The following is a 15000-nucleotide window of genomic DNA, read 5'->3' as shown; positions in this document are numbered from 1 at the left end:
TGTGTGCGTGCGCGCGCGTGTGTGTGTGTGTGCGTGCGTGTGTGTCTGTGTGCGTGTGTGTGTGCGTGTGTGTGTGTGTCTGTCTATGTGCGTCCTCACCAGGCAGTGCTTGACACTCCTGCTGCTGCGCCTCCCACTGACAGTTGACATTGAGGGAGCAGCTCCTGCAGTTAGCCAGTCTGAAACACTCCTGCTCCTCTCTGCGTTTACACCTGGACGAGTCTCTCACCGACTTCATGCACACGGAGAGAGAGATAAAAAAAAAAAACAATATGAGTCCATTTAAACTTCATCGTCAGAGCCTTCTTCTACAGTAAGTGCAATAAACTTGGTAGGAATCAATACAATGTGCAGCAAAAGCTGGAGATGAATGAAAGTGTGATGGTTGAGCAAATCAAACAGCCGAACACAACATGCAGAGTGAGAAGAGAAATCAATATGAGGAACACATTATGCTGACATGGACTTTTTTATTGAAGTCGTGTTTACTCTTTATGCTTTTATGCCTGTCACACCACAGCATGACAAATGTTTTATATTACAACTTTACTCAAATCAAAGAGGAACATGATGAACCTGCTGGTTCTCATCAGGAGACAGATTTTTTAATATATAGAAACATTGGAATGACCTATATTGTTTTAAAAGCTAAACTGACTTGATATGTTGATATGTAAGTGATATGAAAGTTGTGGTTTTTATTTTATTTTATTTTTTTGGTTCATTTTGTTCCTTTACTTCTTCCGACTGTTTCTTTGTGAATAGAAGACTATAAAAAAAATTCAGATTGCTGATTTCAATAGAATTAAATGGGAAATTAAACAATGGACTAATGAACAAGAGCTTAGCTTTTAAGATACAATAAAATAATCCGTCTTTTATTAGTCCCATTATGGGGAAATTTGTAAAAAATTGTAACCATTTTCTCAAGAACTACTGCACTTACTTTAATGAAACTTAAAACAAGGGCCCGACTGATACTGGATATTTGGAGCTGATGCCGATACCGATATTAGAGAGTAAAACAATTCTGATATCAATATATCAGCCGGTAATCTTATGCATACTAAATATGTACATTAACACTATTTTTTATAATGATACCTCAAATGTGGTTATCAAAAATGATAACCACATCCTTCACTGGCAATTTAATAATTATAAAAAGGGAGTAATTATATATCGGCACATATCAGACAACATATATGCTGATACAATAAATCTGTGATACGCCAATATCGGCTAATAATATCGGCTGACTGATATATCGGTCGGGCTCTAAGTAAATCCTTCCAAATTTTGCAATTGTATATTAAAAATTGTAATTACACATTGTAATAAATTCAGAGGCAAACACTCCAAGATGGCTTTGTAGTTTTATAAAGATAATCATTTGAATACCAGCATAACAGATCTTTCCCTGCCCATAAATAGAGATTGAATGCTGAATTTTGTGAAAATAGATTTTAACATCACTTAACATGGCCGGGCAAGTTTTTCCTTGCACTGTGGTTTTCTTGAGGTCAAGTAAAGGTGGTAAGAAAAGAAAACAGGACCTAATTGTCTGTGAATTTAGATTCACTTTCACCTCAATTTCCATATAACCTACGAGGCTGCTCCGAAGTCTGACCGCTGCCTGATGCAAGCTGACCTGCAGCCTAACAAGAAGTGTCAAGTGTCAAATAATACACACATGTCCCCTCCTTCTGGCTCCGTGCTTCCACAAGCTCAGCTGATGTTCAGACAACATGGATGGAGGGGGAGACAGAGACATAGCGCCGCCATGCTGCTGGGCCAGCTCCAGAGTCAACTACACACACACACACACACACACATAGATTCAGATTCAGATTCATTCAAACATTCATATTTAAACCCAGCCAAGCACACAGATAGATAAAAGCAACATGCAGACACACATACAAAGAAAGACAGAGAAAGCAGGGTCGGGAGTAAAAAACAGAGAAAGAGACAGAGAGAACACAATGAGCAAAAGAAGAATAAATACTCACTGAGCCAAAGTTATTCATATAAATCACATATACCTTTATATCAAATCTTAAATATTTCATTGAGATAAAGTACTGTAGATCACAAACCACCTATATCGCAGCGTATATACCTCTAAATGCTGCTTATGGAGCTTTTTTGATAACTTGTTTTTATTGCTGACAGGTGTTAAGACTCACCACTGTGCAGTTACTGGAGGTGGAGATACACTTTCGGTCCTCGCACCACTGACAGCCGCGAGTGTTGGCGGTGCAGCTCGCACAGTCTGAGAACCTGAAACACTGCTCGTCTGTACTGTCTGGAGGGAGAAACAGACACAAAACACACATTATTTATTTATTGACTCATTTATTTATTGTCAATGAATCTCATGTTGGAGCCAAAGCAACAATTAATTGATCTACTTACAAGTATTATGTGTGTATTCAAAGCCTGATATATATATGTTGTTCAAAAACTATTAAAAACTCATCAGTGAAGCCACACAGCTGCACATAATAACATGTTCCTTCATCATGAATAGTTTACTCACGTTAGTTTGTTTAGAAACGGCTCCAAAGACTAATAACGGCGATCATGTTTAGAGTCTCCAGAGAGTAGTTCTGTGTAAGGCGGACTCCACTGAGCATGTGCAGGAAAGCATATCACAACCTCTTGACTCTCTTTGAGAAATCTACCATGTCATAAAAAGTGAAGAGGTTGTGATGTGTAGCACAGCAACATGCACGCCTGCCTTACACAGAACTACTCTCTGGAGACTGAAAACATGATTGCTGCTATTAAACTTTGGAGCCATTCGTTGACATTCATTGTGACTATAATCTTTGTGATGAAGGAACATGTCACCCAGTGCAACAGTGTGGCTCATTGACATATTAAGAATAGTTTTTGGACAACAATTGACGTCTATGTTATAATGTTTTGTGTTGTAATGTTTTTGTATAATAGTACAAAAAGTAATGACAGTAAGATATGGAGGAAAAAAGCATGTTAACTGAGTGCATGGAGTATGTGTCTATGGATGTTACGGTTTTATTGCAACATGAATGTGCAACTCCTTAAATAAAGTGTAAGTTCACACCGAGTTTATATTTTATTTATGTATTTATTTATTGAGTTTATTTGTTACGAACAATGCAAATGAACATAGTACAACTACAGCTTGTTACAAACCAGCTGCAGTAACTAATGTTCTGCATATAGAGCTATCAGTAGTTCCCATCTCCCTAGTTAGGCTTTTAAAAGATATTACATACAAAACCAGGACTGATTTCATTGATAACATTGATAACTCATGGAATTTAATTTTCTGCCATCCAAATACTGTCTGTAGCAGATATTAAGTTAGTGAAAACTGCATATTGGGGAAAACATAACGTTTGATCCCTTCAACAAGTCCACATTTAATGCTCATCAGCTTGCAGATGTCATAGTAAACCCTCTTATACAAGTATGTAAAAACTGGGGTATAAGTCGCAGTCTATTTTGGGAGGTCTCATTCTGGGAAAAACACTTTTCTACTAAAGACTGGTTTATTTGAATGCACCAGTAGCTACTCATTTATAAACACAGACTTTTAAACTCTGCTGCTGTGCCGAACTAGAGTCTGAAATACTTCTGATCAACACACTGAATCAGCACCAGCCAGTGAACCTGCCTGGTTTAATTTTTCTTTTTTTCCGTACAACATACAGCATGCGTGCCTGACACCGCTGTTTACAGGACGTTATAGTTCATAAGTGTAGATGCTCACATCATTATCTTTATAGTTATAGTTATCATTCTTAGTGTGGACGGCCTTTTACATACCTATGATCCCTTTACTGCTGTATAGGACACACTGGTGTATAAGACGCACCCCACTTTTAAATGTAAATAAATCGCATTAAAGGTTAAAGGTGCGTCTTATACACCAGTTTTTACGGTAAATGTTTCTTTGCTGCTGCTGTACTTGAAAGTATTTATTCATCTGTTGGGATTTCAGCTCTAAGCAGAAGTGCACTGATCTATCGCCAACAATCGTAATCAGCTGTCGGTTTCAAATACGTGACTTCTGATCTAATCTAATAAATGTATCGAATTCTAGATTAGCAAAGGTGAAAAAAAGTCAGTTTACATCAGTCTGAATTAAATCATGAGCAGCTTAGTAATGTCCATCTGGTACTTTTTCTTCTCCAAAATATGAGGAAACTGATTCCAGAGTCATGTGGCGGCCATATGCAAGCAAGTACTACGTTCATGAAGTGTAAACTAACACAGAATTACCATGTTTGGTTGTAATTTACAGGTGTTTACATGGAGAGAGAACATTCATGTCATGCAACTTTATTTACTCTGACTATTTAAACATGCTATTCTGTCATTTGCAGAGTAAACATACGTGTGAGATTACAGCACAGACTCAACACTGATCCGAGATGTTAATCCATCAGAAACACATCAAGCTTCTAAAAGGACCACATCTGTATTATGACAGTTTTGAAAGCCATTTACCAACCAATTCATATAGTTTTGAGTGTATGTTTCTACTGCAAAAACTTCAGTTGTTCTTCTGTAAATTGTTGTTACATAATCTTTATGATGCAGTTTAACAGTAGATTGATTCTCCCTTTATTATCTCATACTAATAATGCAGTCGTGGCATTCATAATGATGAATTACACAACAAAAGCAAGTCTCAAGTATGCATTAATTGAATTTTATATTGCACATGAATGAATATAAACTAATGGATGCTTACAACAGTTGCAGAACCATTAGTATGCTCCTTTGAGGCAATCCATCTGTACTCTTGTTCTACTTAAATCTGACAGTATGACCGCTATCATGACTACTTTCTTTTTTAAATCTACAGCGAGCAGCCTGAAGCTGAAAACCTGGAAAAGCTACTGCATCTACATCTGGCAGAGACAGATAGAAGAAGAAAGGGGGGGGGGGAGCATGGACCGGTCCTAATTACTTTAAAATGAGGTAATTGTTGCAGCACTGACCTTCTGTTCCCATAATTATGGTATGCAAACAAACTTCAGAAGCCAGATCCTTTGGAATAATTATTATTCTCATGAAAAAATTGGTCTTTTGGGAGCGACTCTTTTGTGTGATCGTGCTGTGCATTTCAGGGTAAAATATGTTGACATGTCAGGGAAAATATTTAGGACTAAAAGGAAAGAAAGTAAGCAGCAGACAGGGATGAATGACAGAGAATTAGCAAGGCAAATAGGACTCAGTTTTAACATACCAGGCCGCGGAGGGCAGAGAGGAGCGGGGGAAGTTTGGTTGGGTGGTTTCGGCTGCCAGGGGACACATCCACTTTTGACCCAGTGGCAGCGGAGGCCCGGCCCAGAAGCAGCGCACAGATCTGGGTCAGAGAAGGCCTTGCAGGACGGAGGAGTGTAGGCCAGCACATCGTTCAGAAGGAGACCGGAAAAGCCACCAAAAATGTACATAGAGCTGAAGAAGATAGAGAAAGCGTTACATAGATTCACAGAGGCAGCAGAGACCTGTGGAAGGATGAGACGCAGCAGATGTTACAAGATTACGTACGAGACTCAGAGAGACAAGAAGCGCCTGCGGACATGAAGACAGATGAAGACGTGTTGAGAAAGCAGGATAACCTTTCAAATATAAACCTGAACTTTGGTTTGAGGGAGAGAGAAAAAAACTGTAGGAAGAAGTGGTTTGAAGCTGGATTTTTTTGAAGTTAAAAGCTGACATTTTTGAGTTCAAAGCTGACTTTTTGATGGGTAAATGGTGTTAAAGGGTCAGACTGTTATTTCTGAGTTCATCCATAAGTCGCTTTGTATAATGATGGAGCTCTCACTGCAAACTTTTTCTATGTTTGAGTGTGTGTTGTTTACATCTTGGTCAATTCTGTCAGTGGTTTAAGAAGGATAATCCACTCTGGACCATGCAGTTATGAATAATAAAACACCATGTGTAAAATAATAATATTATTAATTTATTCACCTTTAATTTAGGATATTTTGGTGTAAATGTCCAACACAAAATTTCTCACGCAATATACAGTACCAGTAAATGATTTGGACACATTTTCTTATCAAAGTGAATTGAAAGATGTATCTAAACGGTTGACTGGTATATTATTATCTAATAAATGCATATTCATTAACCCTCCTGTTGTCCTCGAGTCAAGGAAGGAAGGAATGGAGGATGGAAAGGAGAAAGAAGGAAGGAAAGGAGGAAGGAAGGGAGGAAGAAAGGGAGGAAGGGAGGAAGAAGGAAGGAAGGATGGAAGGGGGGAAGAAGGAAGGAAAGGATGAAGGAAGGGAGGAAGGGAGGAAGGAGGCAAGGAAGGAAGGAAGGTAGGAGGGAGGGAGGAAAGAAGGAAGGAAGGAAGGAAGGAAGGAAGGAAGGAAGGAGGGAGGAAAGAAGGAAGGAGGGAGGGAAGGAATGAAGGAAGGAAGGAAAGAAGGAAGGAAGGAAGGAAGGAAGGAAGGAAGGAAGGAAGGAAGGAAGGAAGGGGGGAAGAAGGAAGGAAAGGAGGAAGGAAGGGAGGAAGGAGGTAAGGAAGGAAGGAAGGTAGGAGGGAGGGAGGAAAGAAGGAAGGAAGGAGGGAGGGAGGAAAGAAGGAAGGAAGGAAGAAAGGAAGGAAGGAAGGAAGGAAGGGAGGAAGGGAGGAAAGAAGGAACAGTCAAAACAGACGGGGTCAATTTGACCCAGTAGGCCGACACAAAGGTTAAATGACACAAAAGGAGCTTGAACTACTTAAAAAAAACTTGTGTTTCAAAATATGAGAACAAAGCAAAATCACACACATATAAAACCAAAAAATTGTCAGCAGAATAAAAGCATTATATTTTATATTTATATTGTCAATTACGGTCGCTGATAATAACAGTGATTCTGACCATTCCTGATAAAGGAAAAGTTATTTTCGGATCTCTTCTATCTCATCTATTTGATTGCTTGGTGCAAAACATCCTCCACTGTAATAATAATGCATTTTATTTAAAGGCACCTTTCAAAGCACTCAAGGACTCCTTACAAGGCAGATATAACACAACAACAGTACATCAAACATTATAAATCAGGTAAAATTTAGTGCAAAGATAAATAATGAATATGAATGTGACTAGTATGCCACTCTGAATAGGTGCGTTTTCAGACGGGATTTAAAGGTGTCTGTAATGAACCTTCCTTGTAGCATCCCTATGTGTCATGAGGTCATTTATATTTGGTTACTTTTTCATTAGGCTAAAAAAAAAAATTAAGTACTGAAAAAGAACATCCATGGTGCATTCAACAAAAAGTGCTTCATTCTCTTTTTTCCATTAGAAGACCTCCCAGGTAACCACTTCAAAAACCACACTCACATTTTCTCAGACCACAGCTGACGGTCTGGATGTGGTACATAGTTCACATAAACACAGTAACTATACATAGAAGGTGTTAAGAAAGTTCCTGTGAGAGTGAAGCAGTAAAAACATCCACATATAGACACATAAGAGGTTGGAAGAGGGAAAAGTTTCCAAGCAAGTGAGGAGCATCAGAAAAGCCAACAGAAGGCAGAGAGGGAATGACGAAAGAAGAGTAAACTGAAACCAAATATAACATAAAGTTAAAGAGATCAATCCATAAACTATCTACACAACAAAAACACAACCTGGTTTGTTGTGGAGGGGAAATGTAGAGAAAAAAGGAGACTCGGAAAGCTTGGAAATGTAAAAATGTACCAAGAAAAAATGCATCATGCATAGCCGGTAAATGTAATTGAGCAGGCAGGTAGCTTAGTGTCAGTGTTGCAGTAGTACACTGCTCCAGTGTCCTTAAGCAAGATAATTAATCTCCAGCAGATTCAGGTTGCAGTAAAGTGTTGTAAACTAGCGTGGAGAGGAGGAACTCACCCGTTGCTAACCACGGCAGAGTGTCCAAAGCGGTTGACGTCTCGGTGCAGCCCTGGTCTGGGAAGGACAGTCCAATCATCACAAGCTGAGGACAAACACATACAAATACACACGTGTTACTTTCTATAGTTTTATAAGCGTTCCTGCCAGAAATGAATTTTAAAAACAACAGAGGACTGGATGCAGCGTCTCTGACCGGCTTCCATTCATTCAGTAGGTGATTATAAATTCCAAGGTGTTCCAATAATGGAAGTCAATAATGGATAGGGCAGAGGTGACTCCATTGGGTTTTTTTTCTATTGAGGTCTTTATTTTCTTTTATTGACGGTACCTATATCAAGACTGACCACTTTAAATCAGGACAAGACTACTAAAAATCAGATTGTTAAGGCACGCAAGGAGCTTTGAGCTAAATGTTAAATGTTAACACGCTGATGTTTAGCAAGTATAATGTACACCATGTTTACAATTGCAATAGTGTGTTAATTTTGCTGATAAAACAAACAAACAAGAGTCTAATTGGTTTCACAGATATTTAAATTTTGACCTAATGATAGTCGTTATTGAAACATCTGAAAATCAACGTTATTACAGATTGTCTGGCAAACTTTTACCGCAATAACCCAGGCGGGGAGTTCCGTTCCTCTGAAATGATGCCAACACGGAAGTAACTTAAAACTGCATTCTATCAAAAGGCCACCAGGGGGCGACCGTTTTGGTGTCAAAAGGACTTCCGTCTCTATACAAGTCAATGGAGAATTCACCAACTTCTCACTTGATTTCTAACCTCAGTAAACGTTTTCAAAATGTGTTTATGGTCTCAATCGCTAGTTTAAAGCCTTCTTCAATGCAGTATGATGTTCATTTGTGAAATTTTGGCCTCCCTGATTTTATATTTGACAATAAAGCAGGGTATGCATTAGGGCGTGGCTACGTTGTGATTGACAGGTTGATTGGTTCACAGGTTCAGGAGGGCGCCTCATGCCCCTCCTGAACGCCCATATAAGTAGAATCCGTGTTGTTTTTTTTACCCAGCATGCACCGGAAATTTTCAAGATGGCGCTGCCCAGATCCGAAACTATTCGCTTCCAAGCAGCAGTCCACAAACCACGTCACGGATGTTACGTCCATTTTATATACAGTCTATGCAATAACCCGAGCCTCCAAAACTGATGTTAGGAGATAGTCGGCATTCCAGTTCATCCATAAGGTTTTGCAGGTATTTGGTCATAAACCAATAAAAGTATTGGATGATTAAAGATTTTGACCCGATAATGCAACACACTGACTGCTGCACTTGATTTGCACTGATTTTATTCGATTTATTTATTTTGTTTTTAACAATGACAATAAATTTCTATCTAGACCACCTATCTAATGGTGCTCTGTGAACAATCTGAGAATCAATGATATTATAAATCATTTATATAGAAACACGAGAGTCTGGCAAAAGATGATACCAGAACAGCCTCAACTCTTCTGGTTTCAGGTTCTTCACAAGATGTTGGAACCGGCCTGCAGGGATTTGCTCCCATTCAGCCACAAGAACATTAAAGACATCCAAAACCAATATTAGGAGATAATTGGCATTCCAGTTCATCTGAAAGGTGTTGGACTGGGTTGAGATTATGGTTCTGCTCAGACTAGTCAAGTTCTTCCACAACCAATATGACAAAACATGTTCATAGACTTGGAGTTGCCCATGAGTGCTTTGTCGTATTATTTTGGCATGCAGTTATAAACGATAATAAAGTGATGAGAGACACCAGTCCTCCAAGTTCTCCCTTTTTTTTGTTGTTGGAATAAGCAGTACTTAGGTTATTGCGTGCGAGAAGGAATGAAAAGAGGAAGGGTGACCCACAGTTCAACCCCCTCCCCTAATTTCATCACGGAGGATAAGAACTCATTATCCTAACCTTTTCATATCAAATTCTGGTGATATGGAGAAGATAGGGAAGATAATCTGTGAGATGACTTCATAAAACCATTCATACCACCAAATATCATCATAAAGTGTACGCCCCCCCCCCCCCCCCTCCCCTTCTCTCTCTCTTTCTCTCCGTCTCTCTCAAACTATCAGCTCTGTGTATTTTACTATTTAGATTTAACAACTCTCTGATGTTTTAATGACCCCTACGTGCTCGCATTATATTAATATGGAAATTACCCCGTGTGAGAGTGTGTGTGTGTGTGTGTATGTGTCAGTTTGTGTATATGTTGATGTAAATGTGCCATTTAACCAGATGAGTCCTCCCCGAACGTAAGCGGGGAGCGAGTAGAGTTTGGGACGCCAGGTTGCTAACGACCTCGTTAAGCGGTGTGCTAATTGGGAGCACTTGTTTAAGAGCGAGGGGTGCGGCAGAGGACACGGTGAGAGGATGAGGGTCGTTCTAATCAGTACCTCGAACAATGAGCTCATCACCAGCAGGGGTTAAAGGTCGGACATATTAACAAGCCAACGAGTGACGGTGATACGATGGAGCAGAAATGAAACCTGGTACTACTGTAGCGCAAGTTGGGTTTGGTCCCTCAGCTCAGCCTCACAGGCTTCACTTAATTTCAGGCTGCCTGTAGAAACATAGGCTCCTTAGGTTGAACATTTGCCCTAAACATGAGCTTAAATGCTTAAAATTAAAGCTTAAAATTGCTAATCAGGTTTATTAGGTTAGGGAATGTAATGCAGTAGCCCCAAAGATTCCCATTCATGCTGCAAAATTACTACACAAGATTGAAGTATAGCATCAATAATCAGTGCAAATGATGCCCGTTGCAAACTGTAGACGACATACAGAGAGAAAGAGAAGCTGTGAGCTGATGCACTTGCGATGAAACACGTCTTAGAGAAAATAATTGGTATGGGTGTTTGTTTTTTGCCATTTGCCTCCAATGTACATAGCTGATGGTTAGCGACATGTCAGACCTTCATGCAATAGAGTCCTGCAAATGGTTAAAGTAAATGGGTCAATGAATCCGTGTGGTTTAGTCATATTTAAAGGGGTTAAAATGTGAAAATAAACGTATGAATAACTTGCATACATTCTTTTTTTGTGGACCCAGCATCACATTTCCGCTTTTAATCCATTTTGAGAGAATATATGAAAGGATTGTGGCAAAAATGGCAAAAAAGTGGTGTAACCATAAAAACTTTGTACACATCGCTATGCAGATGATATTCAATTATACATCACTTTTGAATCGCAAAAAATGAAAAGTAAATTTTAAATAGCCATGTAGATGCTATAAAATACTGTATGTACAATAATGTATTACAGCTTAATGTAGACAAAACAAAAGTCCTTATTTCTGCCAGCTCCCCTAGTCTTGTCCCCCGTCTTGGGTCTCTTACCTGGGTTTAATTTAGGTGTAACAATGGACCAGACTCTGACTCTCGACCAATATGTCAGTTGTCTGATTCACTCGTTTTTTCCAGCTGAGACACATTGAAAAGCTCAGGTACATTGTGTCTCAAGAAGAGATGGAAATGTTAAATTATGCTTTTATATCATCCTATCTTGACTATTGTAACTCCCTTTTTAATCTGCCTCGGCAAAAACATCCATAGATCATTTAAAAGTGGTTCAAGATACTGCTGCTAAACTCTTGAGCAGGTCCTCCAAAACTTCTCATTGTGACACCAATTCTGATTTGGTTCAATCCAGTCTGTTTGTTATTGTGTCTAACCGAGTCTCACTCAAGGGGAAGTCTTGGTCTGAAATCTTGTGAGAGTTAAGTTGTTGAATCCGCCAAATATTCAGCTATGACAGAGGTGGAGAGAGGAGAGCTTAAAGCCTCCAAAAGTAGAATGGGATGCAGAGTCTTCAGCTATCAGGCTCCTCTCCTGTGCAACCACCTTCCAGTTTCGGTCCACGAGGCAGAAATCCTCTCTACATTTAAAAGTAAGCTTCAAACTTTCCTTTCTGATAAAGCTTATAGTTAGGGCCAGCCAGCCTTGCCTTGGACCAGCTCCTAGTTATGCCGATATAGGCCTAGACTGCTGGAGAAGTTCCCACGATGCACTGAGCTCCTCTTTCCTCCTTTCCCTCTCCATCTGCACACATTCATGTCTTATTAATGCATGCTACTAACTCTGCAACTTCTTTTTCCTGTAGTTTTGTGCTTTCTCATCACACCTCATGTTGCTTTCTGCAGGTATTACTGCCTCTAGATCTGCAGAATCTCCCACTGCTACAACTATTATTACTATTATTATTATTATTATAACTATTATTATTTTATTAGATTTTTATATAGAACTTGCATTGGGCTTTGCTTTCTTTCCTCTCATTCCGTCTCTCAATCCAACTGGTCGAGGCAGATGGTCGCCTACCTAGAGCCCCGATCTGCTTGAGGTTTCTTCCTGTTTTTCTCACTACTGATGCCAAGTGATAGCTCATGGGGAAATATTGGGTGTCTGTAAATAATATTGTAAAAAGAGCATGGTCTAGAGCTGCTGTATATATATAAGTGTCCAGAGATAGCTTCAGTTATGATTTGATGCTATATAAATAAAACTGACTTGACTATAGAGCAGATTATTTACTCTTAATGTAACAGCTGGTTTCTACACAGCTGCTGTTAAAAAAATTTTGTCTGGGGATTTGATTTACATGCGGAATCTATTTCAAGATATTTCACCGACACTGATGTTTTGTCAGCTGTACTTTAATATAACCTATAGTTCTCACCTCTGCAGGTGCTCCAGCTGTGTTGGTTGGTTGTGACAACTAAAATACATTTGAAGAATATGGCACATGTGCTGCTAAAAGTTTAAATATATTTCACCTCTGGGAGTTGGCTCTTGCACTAAAATAAGTGTCAGCACTGCTGGAAAGTCACACAAAAGCTAAAATACTTTGTTTCCTTTAAAACAGTTAGTTGTTGTAATGAGATGAGATGACTCCTCTTTTTAGAGACATTTTTATATCCAAATTATTTGTTTTCACAATATCACACATTATTAAAAGAATACACATTTTCCTTTTAATCTCAATGTTATTTTATTATTGTAAAATCATAAAATATTATAGTTTATTGGATTATATCATTGTACACAACCAAGAAACATCTGGGAGTTAAAAGTATCTGATGAGTGGTTTACATTTGCATTTAAACCAAATATGATCAAATTTGAAGGTTTATTCTGGTATTATTTTCAATATATTTAACTTTTACTGTTTGTATATGCCTGAAATATTAAATTCAATTAATTTAACTAGTATTTAAAAGTATTTAATTCAGTATTTTATCCATCAGAATTTGCTCCCTGGCAGTGTGGATGCTTTAAACCAGTATGCTTTCAATTTTCTGCTGCGGTGTGTTTACACTGGTTGGATTTTTGGGCTCATGACCTCACGCGCTGTGGTTAATTAGATAATGACAATCACCTGCTGTACCAGGAAGTGGCGTTAAGCTTGTACTGTCTGTGACCTCGTGTTTTGGACGTTGTAATCTGAACATGTGAGTCAAAAAGCCGAGACCCGTTGCAGCGATAAGATCCAAAAACCTACCGATGCTCACCTCCAACTTCCAACTATAAGCTAATAAATGAACGTCTAACTAAATATAAAATAATTAATTAAAGCTTCAGTGACTTTTGATCCCATCCTCTGGCTGTACTGAAGCAGCACACACACCTCAACCAACCACCCTGATATTAGAAGTGCAGAACTGTTCACCAAAGAACTGCAGGCTTTACAAATACTTATCACCCACAAAACACACGCACACACACTGGGACCCACACATTCACACAGATTTTTAATTTCCTCTCAGGATATGAGAAAATCTGTGTTAATAATGCAAGGTGGGACAGAGAGAGAAGACGTGAGTCCAGATCGAAGCAGGCAGGCGTGCTGTGCTGATTGACAGTTTGATCTGATCTGCACTAATGGAGGACTTGATGAAGAAGGGCGGGAGGAGGAGGAGGAGGAAGAGGAGGGGGAGGAGGAGGAGGATTGTGAGGCAGGCACTGTCTGCTCCTCCAATATATCACGACTCTCAACATCTTACAAACAAGCTCTCAAGCTGTCTATTAGTTTTTTCGGTGGGCTGTGCCACCTAGTGATGAGCAAAGCAGCTCTTTTCAGTGTATTGAATCAGTTTAATAAAAAGATTCATTCAAAATATTCATTCACTGAATCATTTAGTGCTTCACCAGAGCTCAGAGTGCGTAGCCAAACATTGAGTCCAGCTCACTAACTGAACTGAGAACAGTCCTTCATGAAAGATAAGCCAGTGAGCTGAGACAGTTAGATAAAGACACAGTTTACAGACCGAAAGCTGCTCTAACAAAGTCCTACCCTACTTGGATCTGGTTTGAAAGGATCTGACACAATCTAAACCACCTGTTTTTGTCATATTGCAGGTTTCATTACACCTTGTAAACTATAAAAAGTGGCGAGATTTTTTTATTTTAATTCAGGGATTGTCAAACGCAAACTATCTCATCTCTCATTTTTTGGCAAAATTTGGTTTCAGGCAACACAACAATGGAACAACTCCATCAACTCTATCAACACACATATAATAATAATAATAATAATAATAATAATAATAATAATAATAATAATAATAATAATAATAATAATAATAATAATGAACTTTATTTCTATAGCACCTTTCAAAACTAAAGTTACAAGGTGCTTCACATAATGTAACATTGAGAGAATAAAATACACAAAACACAGTAAAAATAATAATCAAGCATAAATAGATGAAACATTAAACAATAAATAAACAACAAAGAGCAGCAATTATACCATATTATTATTTTAAAAAGGCCTGTCTGTACAAGAGGGTCTTTAAAAACTTTTTAAAATGAGGCACCGACTCAGCTGACCTGATATTGATATTCTGAAACGGACATGGAGAATATGATAAAACATCTCATTTCTGCCACCACTCCAGTATTATTAAGAAATATAATCTATTGACTTGTGTTTATTTTTGTGTTAATGTCTCTTTATTACACAGTGCCCAACTTCTGTTTAAACAATTAGTAAAAAAACTGTAACACTCCACTAGACTGTAGTTGTTGTTGTTGTGGAACACCTTCCCAATTAGTATCCGAGTAAAGACTTCAGTACTTTTAACAACTTGAACTTTTGCAGTAAAAAATGGCTGAAAG

General features: G+C 38.6%; 1 protein-coding gene across 1 annotated transcript in view; it reads right to left on the bottom strand.

Annotated features, from left to right (window-relative positions):
• atrnl1a (attractin-like 1a) overlaps positions 1 to 15000 on the bottom strand; it is a 362787-nt gene that overhangs the window by 270603 nt on the left and 77184 nt on the right. The window contains exons 11-14 of the mRNA XM_062429999.1: positions 7875 to 7959; positions 5249 to 5460; positions 2190 to 2308; positions 100 to 232 (exon numbers count right to left, since the gene is read on the bottom strand). Coding sequence (XP_062285983.1) covers positions 100 to 232; positions 2190 to 2308; positions 5249 to 5460; positions 7875 to 7959 — 549 coding nt within the window. The remainder of the gene's footprint in view (positions 1 to 99; positions 233 to 2189; positions 2309 to 5248; positions 5461 to 7874; positions 7960 to 15000) is intronic.

The sequence above is a fragment of the Scomber scombrus genome, chromosome 12 (genome assembly GCF_963691925.1).
Source record: "Scomber scombrus chromosome 12, fScoSco1.1, whole genome shotgun sequence".
Classification (NCBI taxonomy): Eukaryota; Metazoa; Chordata; class Actinopteri; order Scombriformes; family Scombridae; genus Scomber; species Scomber scombrus.
Note: the sequence above shows the minus strand (reverse complement) of the source record. Positions and strands in the feature narration are given on the sequence as shown.